The sequence below is a fragment of the Oryx dammah genome, unplaced genomic scaffold (assembly GCF_014754425.2).
Source record: "Oryx dammah isolate SB20612 unplaced genomic scaffold, SCBI_Odam_1.1 HiC_scaffold_25, whole genome shotgun sequence".
NCBI classification, from domain to species: Eukaryota; Metazoa; Chordata; class Mammalia; order Artiodactyla; family Bovidae; genus Oryx; species Oryx dammah.
In genome coordinates this window covers 2249263-2261178 of record NW_024070209.1, presented here as the reverse complement: position 1 = coordinate 2261178, position 11916 = coordinate 2249263, and the positions used below count along the sequence as shown (strand labels likewise).

Genomic DNA, 11916 nt, shown 5'->3' with positions numbered 1-11916 from the left:
CTCGCTACCTTGTCACGCGCGCCTCCTCGGGGTCCGCAGGCCCGACGGAGTCCAGTCGGGGCGGGAAAGCATTTGGGGAAGGGTCTGTCCGCTCGCTTCATGCCCTCCGCTCGGCTTCTGGCCTCTCGGGCTCCGGGGAGCGCCTGTGGTTCATCATGCGCCAGAGCCCCGACACACCCACCCACCCTCTCCTTGGGGCTCTTGGGCGGCGGGGAGGAGAAATCTGCTTGCGGCCACCCCCCAGACCCGAGGGCTCGGCCCTAGCCGCGCAATCCGCAGCAGACACATCCCGCCTGGTGCCCGCGGACCCTCCAGCGCCGCGTCCCGGCTCCTTTGGTGCACCGATCCTTCCGCTTCTGCCAGCATCCTTCCCTCGGTCCAGAAGATCCCAGACGCCGGGCCTCTCTGACCTGCCGCAGAGGGGAGGCTGGGAGGAAAAGCGTAGGGGCGCCAGAGCGGAGGCCGGGGGCGCGGGGAGGCTGCGGCCCGCGCGCCCCCCAGCGAGGCGCACCTTCCACCCTCCCTGGGTCCCCCCCGCCGCCCGCCCCGCCTCCCTTCCTCCTCCCGCTCCCGCCTCCAGTCTCCTCCCTCCTCCAGCCGCGCTTGCTCTCCTCCCCACTCCCCGGCCGCGGCGTGCTGCCTGCAGACGCGGCTCCGGGTTACAGGAGCTCCGGGCGCGGGTCTGCCTCCGCGCCTCCTCCGAACCGGCTGCGCACCCCCTGCCCGGCCGGCCGGGCCCCGCGCCCCAGCGTGAGTCCAGCAGCCTCCCCGCGTCAGGGCGCAACTTTCCCCTGGTTCCCGGCGGGGCGGGGACCTCGGAGGGACAACTTGGTAAACTTCTCTGGGGCGGACGGCAGGGGCGCGGGCGCCGGTACACCAGGATGTAGGAGGGCCGTGGCCGGCCCCGGGGCGTCCCCCCGACCCCCCTTTCGGCCTGGCCATGGGGCTCCAGCGCCTTTAGCACCGCCAGGGGGGCGACCCCCTCGTCCAGCCGGCCTGGGTGGGACAGCGCCGTCGGCGGCTGTGCGCGCGCCGGGGTGAGCAGCGCCCGCTCTGGCCGCGTCCGGCCCCGCCATGGACCACCAGGAGCCCTACTCGGTGCAGGCCACTGCGGCCATCGCGGCGGTCACCACCTTCCTCATCCTTTTCACCATCTTCGGCAACGCGCTGGTCATCTTGGCGGTGCTGACCAGCCGCTCGCTGCGCGCCCCGCAGAACCTGTTCCTAGTGTCGCTGGCCGCCGCCGACATCCTGGTAGCCACGCTCATCATCCCTTTCTCGCTGGCCAACGAGCTGCTGGGCTACTGGTACTTCTGGCGCACCTGGTGCGAGGTGTACCTGGCGCTCGACGTGCTCTTCTGCACTTCCTCCATCGTGCACCTGTGTGCCATCAGCCTGGACCGCTACTGGGCGGTGAGCCGGGCCCTGGAGTACAACTCCAAGCGCACCCCCCGCCGCATCAAGTTCATCATCCTCATCGTATGGCTCATCGCAGCGGTCATCTCGCTGCCACCCCTCATCTACAAGGGCGACCAGGGTCCCCAGCCCCTGGCCCGCCCTCAGTGCAAGCTCAACCAAGAGGCCTGGTACATTCTGGCCTCCAGCATTGGATCTTTCTTTGCACCCTGCCTTATCATGATCCTGGTCTACCTGCGTATCTACCTGATCGCCAAGCGCAGCCACTGCAGAGGCCCCCGGGCCAAAGGGGGGCCTGGGGAGAGGCAGTCTAAGCAGCCACACCCTGTCCCTGGGGAAGTTTCAGACTCAGCCAAACTGCCAACCTTGGCCTCTCAACTGGCCACTCCTGGAGAGGCCAATGGATGCTCCCAACCTCACCCAGGGGAGAAGGGTGAGGGGCAGACCCCTGAAGCCCCTGGCACTCCTGCCTTGCCTCCCAGCTGGCCTGCCATCCCCAAGTCAGGGCAGGGTCAGAAGGAAGGGGTTTGCGGTTCATCTCCGGAGGAGGAGGCAGAAGAGGAGGGAGAAGAGGCTTGTGAGCCGCAGGCCTTGCCGGCGTCTCCTGCCTCAGCTTGCAGCCCGCCCCTGCAGCAGCCACAGGGTTTCCGGGTGCTGGCAACCCTGCGTGGCCAGGTGCTCCTGGGCAGGGGCACAGGCGCTGCAGGGGCGCAGTGGTGGCGGCGGCGGACGCAGCTGAGCCGGGAGAAGAGGTTCACCGTCGTGCTGGCCGTGGTCATCGGCGTCTTCGTGCTCTGCTGGTTCCCTTTCTTCTTCAGCTACAGCCTGGGTGCCATCTGCCCGCAGCACTGCAAGGTGCCCCACGGCCTCTTCCAGTTCTTCTTTTGGATCGGCTACTGCAATAGCTCGCTGAACCCCGTCATCTACACCATCTTCAACCAGGACTTTCGCCGTGCCTTCCGGAGGATCCTGTGCCGCCAGTGGACCCAGACGGCCTGGTGAGCCTGCCAGCCTGCTGCCTGTGTGGGGTGGTGCCAGGTGGTGCCAGGGTCACCCTGCTTCACCCTGTTTTAGGTGGCCACCTCCCTGGGCTTTCTGGTCCCTTCCTGGTCCTGAAGCCTCATCCTGGGGACTCCCTGGGAAGGTCAGGGGGTCTATTTGAAGGCTCCCCTTGCGGGCTATACACACACACACATACACACACACACACACTTGCTGGCTTGGCTGTGGGGGCCATCTTCTCCACCCACTGCCTTTGCAAGGGCAGATGGACGAGGCTTGGCCCATCTTGAACGTAGCTGAATGTTCTGGGCTCCCCTCCCAGAACCACAGACCCCTGCCAACCACTGGTGGGCTTCCCTCCCCTGAGAATCCGGTGTCTTCTGGTTGACCACTTGCGGTGTTTTATTTCTTTCTCCCCTTCCCCTGGAAAACAGCAGGAAGCCAGCCTTCCACTTTTTCCAGGAGGGCCTGCTGCTGAGGAAGCAGCAGAAATGATGACAGGCATTCGCTGGGTGCCCAGGTCCCAGTGAGGCACTGGGTGCGGGTTTAAGGGCTGGCACTATTTCTGGGCCCTTTTTTGCCTTCGTCTTGCTTTTAGGTCTGTGACTCCTTTAAAGACCAGAGTCTCGTATTGTTTTCCTCACTCGGCGCCCCTCTGGAAGGCGGGTGGGTGTGTGGATGCCTCAGTGGGGTGGTCTGGAGGCCTGGTCTCCTCCTCGACGGGAGAGCCCTGATCACTAGCGTTCACCCCCTGCAAAAACTGGGGTGACAATAGCTTGCCGCCTACTTGCCGCTGGGAGATGAAAGGCTTGGCTGAAAGCGTTGAACTCCATGGGGTAACGCACTAGAGAACCAGAAAATGTGATTATTCGGTGATATAAAAATCCCCCCTTTCCCATTCACCACTGCCTGTCTTCCTGTAGACTTGTGTTCTGTCCCTGGGGTGTGAATTCCTACCCCAAACTGGAAGTGGGGAGTGGCAGACAGAACCACGGTTTCAGTTCAAGGATTTCTTTGAGAATGTGTTCTTATGCCTGCAAAGATTTGAGTTATTATGCTGCATGACAACTTCTCAACATTTCACCTGCAACACCAGGAGGGTTTTCATTGGATTGGAGCCCCCTCCCCCACAATGGGGGAGCAATCTTTTGTCATCAAGCTGGTGAATGTTTCCCCAAGATCTCGAAAGATACCCACTGCAAGGGAATGGGGTGAGATGAGAGTGTGTTGGGGCTGGAGCAGGTGGGTAGGGGCCCTGTGGACTCCTAGGGGGGCTCCCACTGGAGTCCCCAGGCTGGGCTCCAAGCCCTACGTGGGCCCCTGTAATGCAGAGCTGACCCTGCCCCTGGTGGGTGCCGTCTGCCCATCTCAGACCCAGCCGTGTTGCTCCACCCCACTGAGGGGGCTCCAGGGGCCTTTCCCTCTTGGTTCCCTCTCCCATCCCTCCTGGAACAACTGGGAGCACTGGGAGGATGTTTCCCAGCCTTCCCCATGGCTTCACCATTAGGCCAGTGGCTGGGCTGAGCAGCACAGGCACTGATGGGCCTGGCTGGATTTGGAGGGATGTGGGGGAATTTTCTGGGGTGGAGAGAACGGAGGGGACCAGAGTTGCTCCTGGGGCAGGAGGCCATCCAGCTCATTCCCTGGTCTCAGTGTGAGGCTGGGCCTGGCCTGGGGGCAGAGCCAGGGAGGCTGGGCCCGGGGAGGGGCTGACTTGCGTCATCTGCTGGCTAGTCTCACGTGTGCCCCCGCGGGACCCCTGCGGTTGTTGCCGGTGTCCCCTTGTGATATGCAGGTTTTTATTTTTTTTTAAAGTCTGAGCTATTTTATCAATAAAGGATATTTTGTAATAAGCAAGCTGTGTCCTCATTGCCCAAAGACTACCGATAGTAGTTCTTTCTCAGCTACCTGTGTAGCAGGTTCTGGCACAGGCGCCCTCCCAGGGTCAGTTGCCTTTTCCTCCTCTAGGTGTGGCTGGCTGGGCCCCACCCACCTGCCGGAGTTTGTCCACTCAGCTTCCCTTATTCATCATTACAAGTCAGTGGGGGTGAGAGTCGCCAGGGGAGGCTGAGACTGGCTGCCTGGGAAGGAAGGGAGGGAAAGCTTCCAGAGGGGGTAACCTTTGGGCAGGGCCTTGGGTGAAGGGCAGGAGTACACCAAGAAGGAAGACAGGAAGGTGTTTTGGGCAGGAGACCAGCACAGGGGGGCCGACAGAGGTGGTTAGGCACCACCCACACAGAATGGGAGGAACACGAGGAGGGAGGGAGGGAAAGAAGGTCACTCAGAGGAATGTTTTAAGCTGCTGCCTTCACCCTATGCCTAAGGAAAGACTGAAGGCAAAAGGAGAAGAGGGTGGCAGAGGATGAGATTGGATGCCATCACTGACTCAATGGACATGAATTTAAGCAAACTGGGAGGCAGTGAAAGACAGGGAAGCCTGGCGTGCTACAGTCCCCGGGGTCACAAAGAGTTGGGCATGACAGAAACTGAAAAATAAGAACAATGACTTCAGGGAGGGGCAGGAGTTGGGACGGACCTGCTTTACGTCAGGCTCTCCGGCACGAAGATTCAGAGCTGGAAGGCCTGCAGTTGGCTCCTGTCAGTCTCCCCACTTTCCAGGTGAAGCATCTGAGGCCCCAAGTTACTCCATGAGTTGGGTCAGGAGTTGAGTCCAGCAGGCTTCCTGTTGCCTCAGAGAAGGCAGTCTCTGGGACCTGAACTAGGTTGGCCAGGTTCTGTTGGCAGGGGAGGCCAGGAAGCAGGCTGATTGTATTAATAGTAGCAGTTGGCAGAGGGTAGGGGTACCAATGGCAGACCCCAGGGAAGGATGAGGCCTGGGAGGGGAGGACCCAGATCTGGCGGGAGGAGGCTTTCACACTTCAGTGGGACCATGGCTTCTGCCGGCGGAGGAGGGGGCAACAACCCAAGACTCTAATGCATTCATCATCACTGGTGGACGTCAATGGGGCTTCAAGGGAGACTTTACAAGGAAGCCACACCCTGCCTTGAAGAGCCCCCATCACCTCACACCAGCCTGTATACCCACCCCTAAAAGCCTCAGCTAGATGAGGGCAGATCAAGGTAGCTCATGTTTGTGTGCATGCTAAGTTGCTTTAATTGTGTCTGACTCTGTGTGACCCTATGGACTGTAGCCCACCAGGCTCCTCTGTCCACGGAATTCTCCAGGCAAGAGTACTGGAGTGGGTTGCCAGGCCCTCCTCCAGGGATCTTCCCAACCCAGGGATCAAAGCTGCGTCTCTGATGTCTCCTGGATTGGAAGGCAGGTTCTTTATCATGGGTGCCACAAGGTAGCTCACCTCTTCCCATTTACTGAGCTCATGGCTTTTCTGGTGTCTTTGTCTGATCAACTCGTTTCATCCTTATGCTCATCCTATAAGGTAGGTATCAGCCCATCTTATTCTGGGGAAACTGAGTCTTAGAAAGGCAGGATGGCTTGCCTGAGGTCATCCAGGCCCAAGCTCTTTCTACTGGACCACACTGTTCCTTGCTGTTCTGGAAGAAGATCTGGCCTAGTCTCTGGAAACGATAGCAGAAAAAGACCGCTGCTAGAGCCGGACTGCTGGCAGTCCAATATGGATATATTGTCTTGTTTAATCCTCACAATGGCCATTTTACAGAAGAGGAAACTGGAAGTCAAGGTCACCCAGCTGCTGCTGAGTGTCAGGGGATGCTGAGGCTGCATCTGGCTCGAATCAGTTAGTGGTGGTGCTGTGACCCACTGCTCACGTCTGTCACTGCCAGGGAATGAATGAGTGATAGTGTGTGTCACAGCTTTTCCGTTCCTGACAGCTCAGTCCAATCCCAAAGAGATGGAAGCCCAGAGAGAGATGACTGGGTTGGAGCCTTCACCCTCATCCCCCAGCACCATAGTCACACAGCGGGAGAGCCAGGCGTTGAACCCAGGCGGTCTGACTCTGTGCCCACCACACCACAGCTTCATACTGAGGGGTTGCGTCCAGACACAGGAATAAAAGGTCCACATTCAGGACACGTCTGCTGACAGTCCTGTCTGACAGGCCCTGTGCTAGACTTGTGCAGCTGGAGCTGGGTCCCAGGACCCCTGGCTCCCACCCTGGTCCTCTCCTCCTCTCACACCCTGTTCCTGCTGTTCTGTGTGAGCAGCACCTACTTTTGATTTCACCCTGAGCCCTCAGATTTCATCTGAGGGTTAGTGGCTCAATGAGCTGAGCTCAGACCAGCAGAGATATGGGGGTGGGGTGCAGCCCTTCTCCTCCCAGGAGCACTCTTGGTGAATGCCCTGGAGGTGAGGGAGGGGACAGCAGGCAAGCGGGTGAGCCACCTTGGCCGGGCACTTCCACCTTCTGGAAGCCCCTTTCCTTAGGATGTCCCTGGGACTCCTCCCTTCGTGGTCCAGTGGTTAAGACTCCGCACTCCTCATGCAGGGGTCCAGGTTCCAGCCCTGGACAGTGACCCACATGCTGCAACTCAGAGTTTGCATGCTGCAACCAAAGACCCCGCATGCCTCGAAAAAGATCAAAGATCAAAGATCCCATTGCGGCCAAGACTTAGTGCAGCCAAATGAATACATTAAAAAGAAAAATTTCTCTGACCAAAGGGAGACACCGAAAGAGAAGACAGAGAAGACACAGGGTGGGAGGGCTTAGGAAGACCCCTCCCTTCATCTGCATCCACTCTGTGGGAATCTGGGTCCTTAGGGCACAAGGAATAACCTTGAAACAGAGGTTAGACACAGCCCCTGCCTCAGGCCAGCTACTGAGAAATCCAGGGTGCTGGGAATTCCTCGTCGAAGCATTGTTGCAGGAAGCACTTCAGATCCACCAGCTTAGAAGGTACCCATGGCAGGAGGGCGCTGCTGCCCTGCCAGCAAGACTGTAGGTGGAGGGAGGCTCATGGGTCCATCAGGCCCTTGCCCCTCCCCGTCCTCCGTCTGATCTCTGCGTGGGTTTTGGTGGAGGGGGTGGGTCTTCCGGGAAGGAAACATGTGACGTGCTAATGAGGTTGCTTCCGCCTCAGGAGGCATCTGCCCAGCTGGGGTCGACACCAGGCCCCTTCATGCCCCCTGCGCAGGCTGGGAGTTCTGCACAGAGGCTCTGGTTGCTGTGGGGGGCAGGACTGTCATGGGATTTCCATGCCAGTGAAAATCCCAGGGAGGAGGTGGTCCAGAGGCCAGGGTCATACCCTGCTTCTGCTGTCATCTCTCCATCTGCTCCTGGGCGGGGCTGGGTCCCTCTCGGGGCCTTGATGAACCTGTTTGCCCATGAGGGATCACCCCTAGCTTGAGGATTCACCTCTGCCCCACTCCCACCCCAGCTCCCAGGAAAGTCCAGACATAGAGATTCCTGGAGTTAATCAGTTGCTCTTAGAGTCGACATCCTGGGCAGATTAGGACAGTTTTCCTCATCTTTGTACCTCGGTGCAGATGCAGACCGGCTCTGGAATCAGTTTACGGCCCTCTGAGCTGGGCAGTGGTGAGAGGAGTAGTGATTGCTGTGAGTCACTAGGGCCAGTGTCTGGCGTGTCATCTGAGATTGGAGAGATTGATGCACCCATTTTACAGCCAAGGAAACTGAGGCCGAGGAAGGTTGAGGACCTTCTTTGAGATCACCCAGAGCAGGACACAAATCCACCCAATCTAACCTCAACTGCGGCGCTCACTGGCCTAGTGCCCACCTCCTCAAGACCGGGGAGCAGACCCTGCAGCCCCCAGCCCAGCAAAGCCCCTGCCTTGTGTAAGTTGGAGGGTCTCACCTGCAGAGACCCCATAGCTTTGGGGGGAGCCTCCCTGCTGCTGGCACTGGGCTGGGAGTGGGAGGTCCCCACCCTTCCAGGCTCTGCTGGCTGTTGGCAGGGGAGCAGGGAGCACTCAGCTAAAATTAGATTCTTCGAGCTCCTGCATCCGCATCCGCTCCTTCTTCCGTCCGGCAGTGGCGTGTGGGGATGGTGGTTGTCAGAAGGCCAGGGCTTGAGGAGTCTTGGAAGTCAGCTTGCACCCTCCCCAGGGCTCACTGCCTCTGATCTTCTCACACCCTCGCCTGGCCTTTGGCCAAAGGCTCTTGCCTTTGGCTTGATCTTGTGACCCTTTACTGATAACAGTGATCTCAAAGGGAGAGGCACGCCCCTGGCGATACCCACCCTCTACCCCTGGGGATCTGCCCTGCTCCTTCCTCTTTCTCCCCTCTTTTCCCTTCTCTGGCTCTTCCCACTTCTGGGCCCTCAGGGGTTTTCTCCACCTTTCCTCAGTCTCCCCTCTGTCTGATGCTGACCCTCTGACTCCTGCCTTGCCTTTGCGGATGGGCCTGGCTCTTCCTGGGGCTCGCAGGCTCCATGGACCATCGTGATGGCAAGGGGACCAGAATGCAATTGGGGACCAAAAACAGAGCCTCCCTCCCTGGTGAGTCGGAGCTATTTCTGGCTATTTCTGCAGCCCTCTGGGGCCCCTGGGCTCCCCCGCAGGCAGAGGAGGTGCTGGGCCCCAACCAAGTGTGCAAAGGTCCCGACCACTTGAGTTCCCTGGGGAGGGGGCATGCCCCTTCTGGAGTTGGGCGGGGTGGGGGAGTTGGGGGTGGGGTGGGGAACTCTCCAATCTTAGTGCAGCCAGGGCTCGGATGCAATGCCAGTACCTCCAAATGGCAGGGGACCTGGGCTGCTTCAAGAGGGAAAAGGGCTGGGCCACACAGGCTGTGGGGAGCCTGGCTGTCCCTGAGTCTTCCCTGTTCCCACCCCAGCCCAGCTGCAGCTGGGAGGGAGGGAGCGTGGGAGGCTGGCTGATCCTGTCACTTGGAGTCCCTGGACACTCGGGCCAGCGAGGGTTAAAGCTGGTCCTCCCTGTCCCAGGGCAGGAGGAGGGTGGGCGGGGTGATCACAGACAGCAGGCTCCCTGGGCGCCCCTTGTCCTCAGCTGCTCATGGGACAAGGCTGTCCGAGCCACAAATCCCAGCTGTGGCCTCTCCACCCCCTGCTGGAGTTAAGGTGGGCACAGGGCTGGCAGCCCTCAGAAGGATTTCCTCGGCTGGTTTGGAGGCAACGGCCAGGTCCAGAGGCTTGCCCCAACCAGGCTGCCAAATGGCTGTGTGACATTGGGCAAATCCCTTCACCTCTCTGGGCTTCAAATGCTTCCTCGTCTGGTGGAGTCAGACTAGAGCATGGTTCAGCTGATGCTCAGGGGCACAGGGCACAGAGAGGAGAGGGGACTGAGTCAGCGGCCTCTCGCCCCCACCTCACCCCTGTCTATCGTTCAGGAAGCAGCTCTCCCACCCCCCTGCCACCAGGCTTCCTCCTCTGCTGGCATTTAGGGCCACCATCTCCTCCCCAGCCGAGGCTCAAGTAATGACCTTCAGTCACTTCCCCTGGCCTGCTTGTGACACCAGCGTTCCAGGGAAATCTAGGTGGCATGAACCTCAGAAGGGCCATCTTGAAGGACGCTCCCCCGAGGCAGGCTGGGGGCTGGTGGGACAAGGGAGGCGTGGGCATGAGCCTGGGGGTGGCAGCAGCGAGCCCGCGCCTGACACCATGTCTAAAGTAAGGCTCAGAGGGGGCTTGAGTTGGGGGTTGGGGCTCACAGAGGAGGAAGTGAGCCCAGGTCCTCCAGCAGGGGTAGGCAAGGGATGGGGCTCCCGGGGAAAACAGGCTCCCATGGGGTCATGGCCCAGAATGATACAAGGACAAGATACGGTTCTTAAGTAAGCCCTGCCGTGGGCACACGTGCCTGCAGGCCTCCTGGGCGAGGGCAGGGACTCACCTTCCTTGATGCCCATTCCTCGCCTAACAGCACAGTGCGGCACGGAGACGGCGCACAGAAACTTTTGCTTTCCCAGTAATTTGGGACAGCCTTGGCCTTGGTCACCTAAGGTTGAGAACCCTGTGCTCCGGGAATGCATCTCTGATTGGATGTTTAATTTTTCTGCTTTGATTTGTTATGTTTTTCCCATAGTTTCCTAGAGAAATTCTCTTGGAAGATTCCATCCTGGGCTTGGCTGAGTTACAGGCAGAGAACCGTCCTGTGGAGCTGGGGAAGCACTGGGACATCCTGGGAGGTGGTGGCAGGGCCCTGTCCCAGAGTGGGGACAAGCCAGCCTGGCAGGGCAGAGGGCACAGGCAGGGAGGGGGCACAGGCAGGGAGAGGGCACAGGCAGGGAGGAGGCACAGGCAGGGAGGGGGCCTCCCGGGTGACCCCAGGGGCAGCAGGGCAGAGGGACACAGGCAGGGAGAGGGCCTGCCCAAGTGACCCCAGGGGCAGCAGGGCAGAGGGGTACAGGCAGGGAGAGGGCCTGCCTGGGTTATCCCAGGGCAGCATGAAAGCAGCGCTTAGATTTGCAGTCAAACCTGGCTCCATCCTCTGCTGGTTATGTGGCCTCAGACAAAGTGTAAAACCTCTCTGAGCATCAGTTGCCTCATTTTTTTAATGGGATAATGTTAACTTCCTTAAGATGGGAAGGTGTGTTGAGATGAAGAGATGATACATAAAATGTCCTGCTAGAGAGCAGGAGTGCAGAGTGGGCACTGTGAATGGCAGAGTCGTTATGATAACCCCTCTGGAAGCCCGGGTCTTCTCCAAGGTGAGCTGGCTGAAGCTGCTGTTCCCCAAGTGTGCCCTGACTCACTGTTCAGTGGCCTGATAGAAAGAGGGTGGACTCTGCCCTGGAAAATGGCCTTATCCTGCTCATGGAATCTCCTCTACCCACCTTCCCTCACCCCATGCTTCCATGAGCTTCTGCCAGGCTTTCTCTAGTGTGTAGCTAGGAGGGAAATGTTCTCAGGCAAATGTCAAATACAGCACACCACACCTGTGCCTACAGCCTTACTACTATGCCCATGACAGACATTAGTAACAGAGACCAGCACTCTATGAGCTGAGGCTAAAGGGGGGTGCCAGGAAGGCATAATCAAACGACTGCAGCTAATGTACAAGAGAAAACCTATTTGTCTCTCAGGTTTAGGGGGAGTCCTGACCTTGTCCTCTGTAGGCGTGGGAAAAGGGCTGTCAGCGTGATGTGAGGGGAGCCACTGGGATGAGAAAGGGAGCCATCTTTGGAGACGTCTAGGGTCCTGGCATTGCTGCTGCAATCGGGGCACCCAGAGATCAGATGTCAGATCCCAGGAGGACCCCAGAGATTCTGAGAAAACTGTATATGGAAACACAGTTTCCAGCAGAGAGGGGATCTGGGAGCAGATTTCCAGGACTGAGGCTAAACATCATGGCAGGAATTGGGTGAGAATGGGACTTTTCCTGGGCTTTCACACTTTTCTTTTTTGCTGTCCCATGTGGCTTGTGGGATCGAAGTTCCCCCACCAGGGATTGAATGGGGTCCCTCAGCAATGAAAGCTCAGAGTCCTAAACACTGGACTTCCAAGGAATTCTCTGGACTTCACACTGTGACCTGGGCTGGAGCAGAGCAGTAGGAGTGGGAAAGGGATGCTGGGGCGCCTTGGAGGTCTTATTCTCTCAGAAGTGTGCAAAGCGAGGTAAGGATGGTTCAAGAGCCACTCAGTCCCCAC

The 11916-nt window shown here is 59.1% G+C and overlaps 1 protein-coding gene across 1 annotated transcript; it reads left to right on the top strand.

Annotated features, from left to right (window-relative positions):
• Positions 1-640: 640 nt before the first annotated feature.
• On the top strand, positions 641-4272 carry ADRA2B (adrenoceptor alpha 2B). Its single transcript, XM_040267572.1, has 2 exons — positions 641-2444; positions 2491-4272. Exon 1 carries the CDS (start codon positions 1075-1077, stop codon positions 2416-2418), a length of 1344 nt encoding a protein of 447 aa, XP_040123506.1. The 5' UTR covers positions 641-1074; the 3' UTR covers positions 2419-2444; positions 2491-4272.
• The last annotated feature ends 7644 nt before the right edge of the window (positions 4273-11916 follow it).

Excerpts from the sequence above, each read along its gene's own strand:
- ADRA2B (XM_040267572.1), top strand. The coding sequence starts at position 1,075 with ATGGACCACCAGGAGCCCTACTCGGTGCAGGCCACTGCGGCCATCGCG.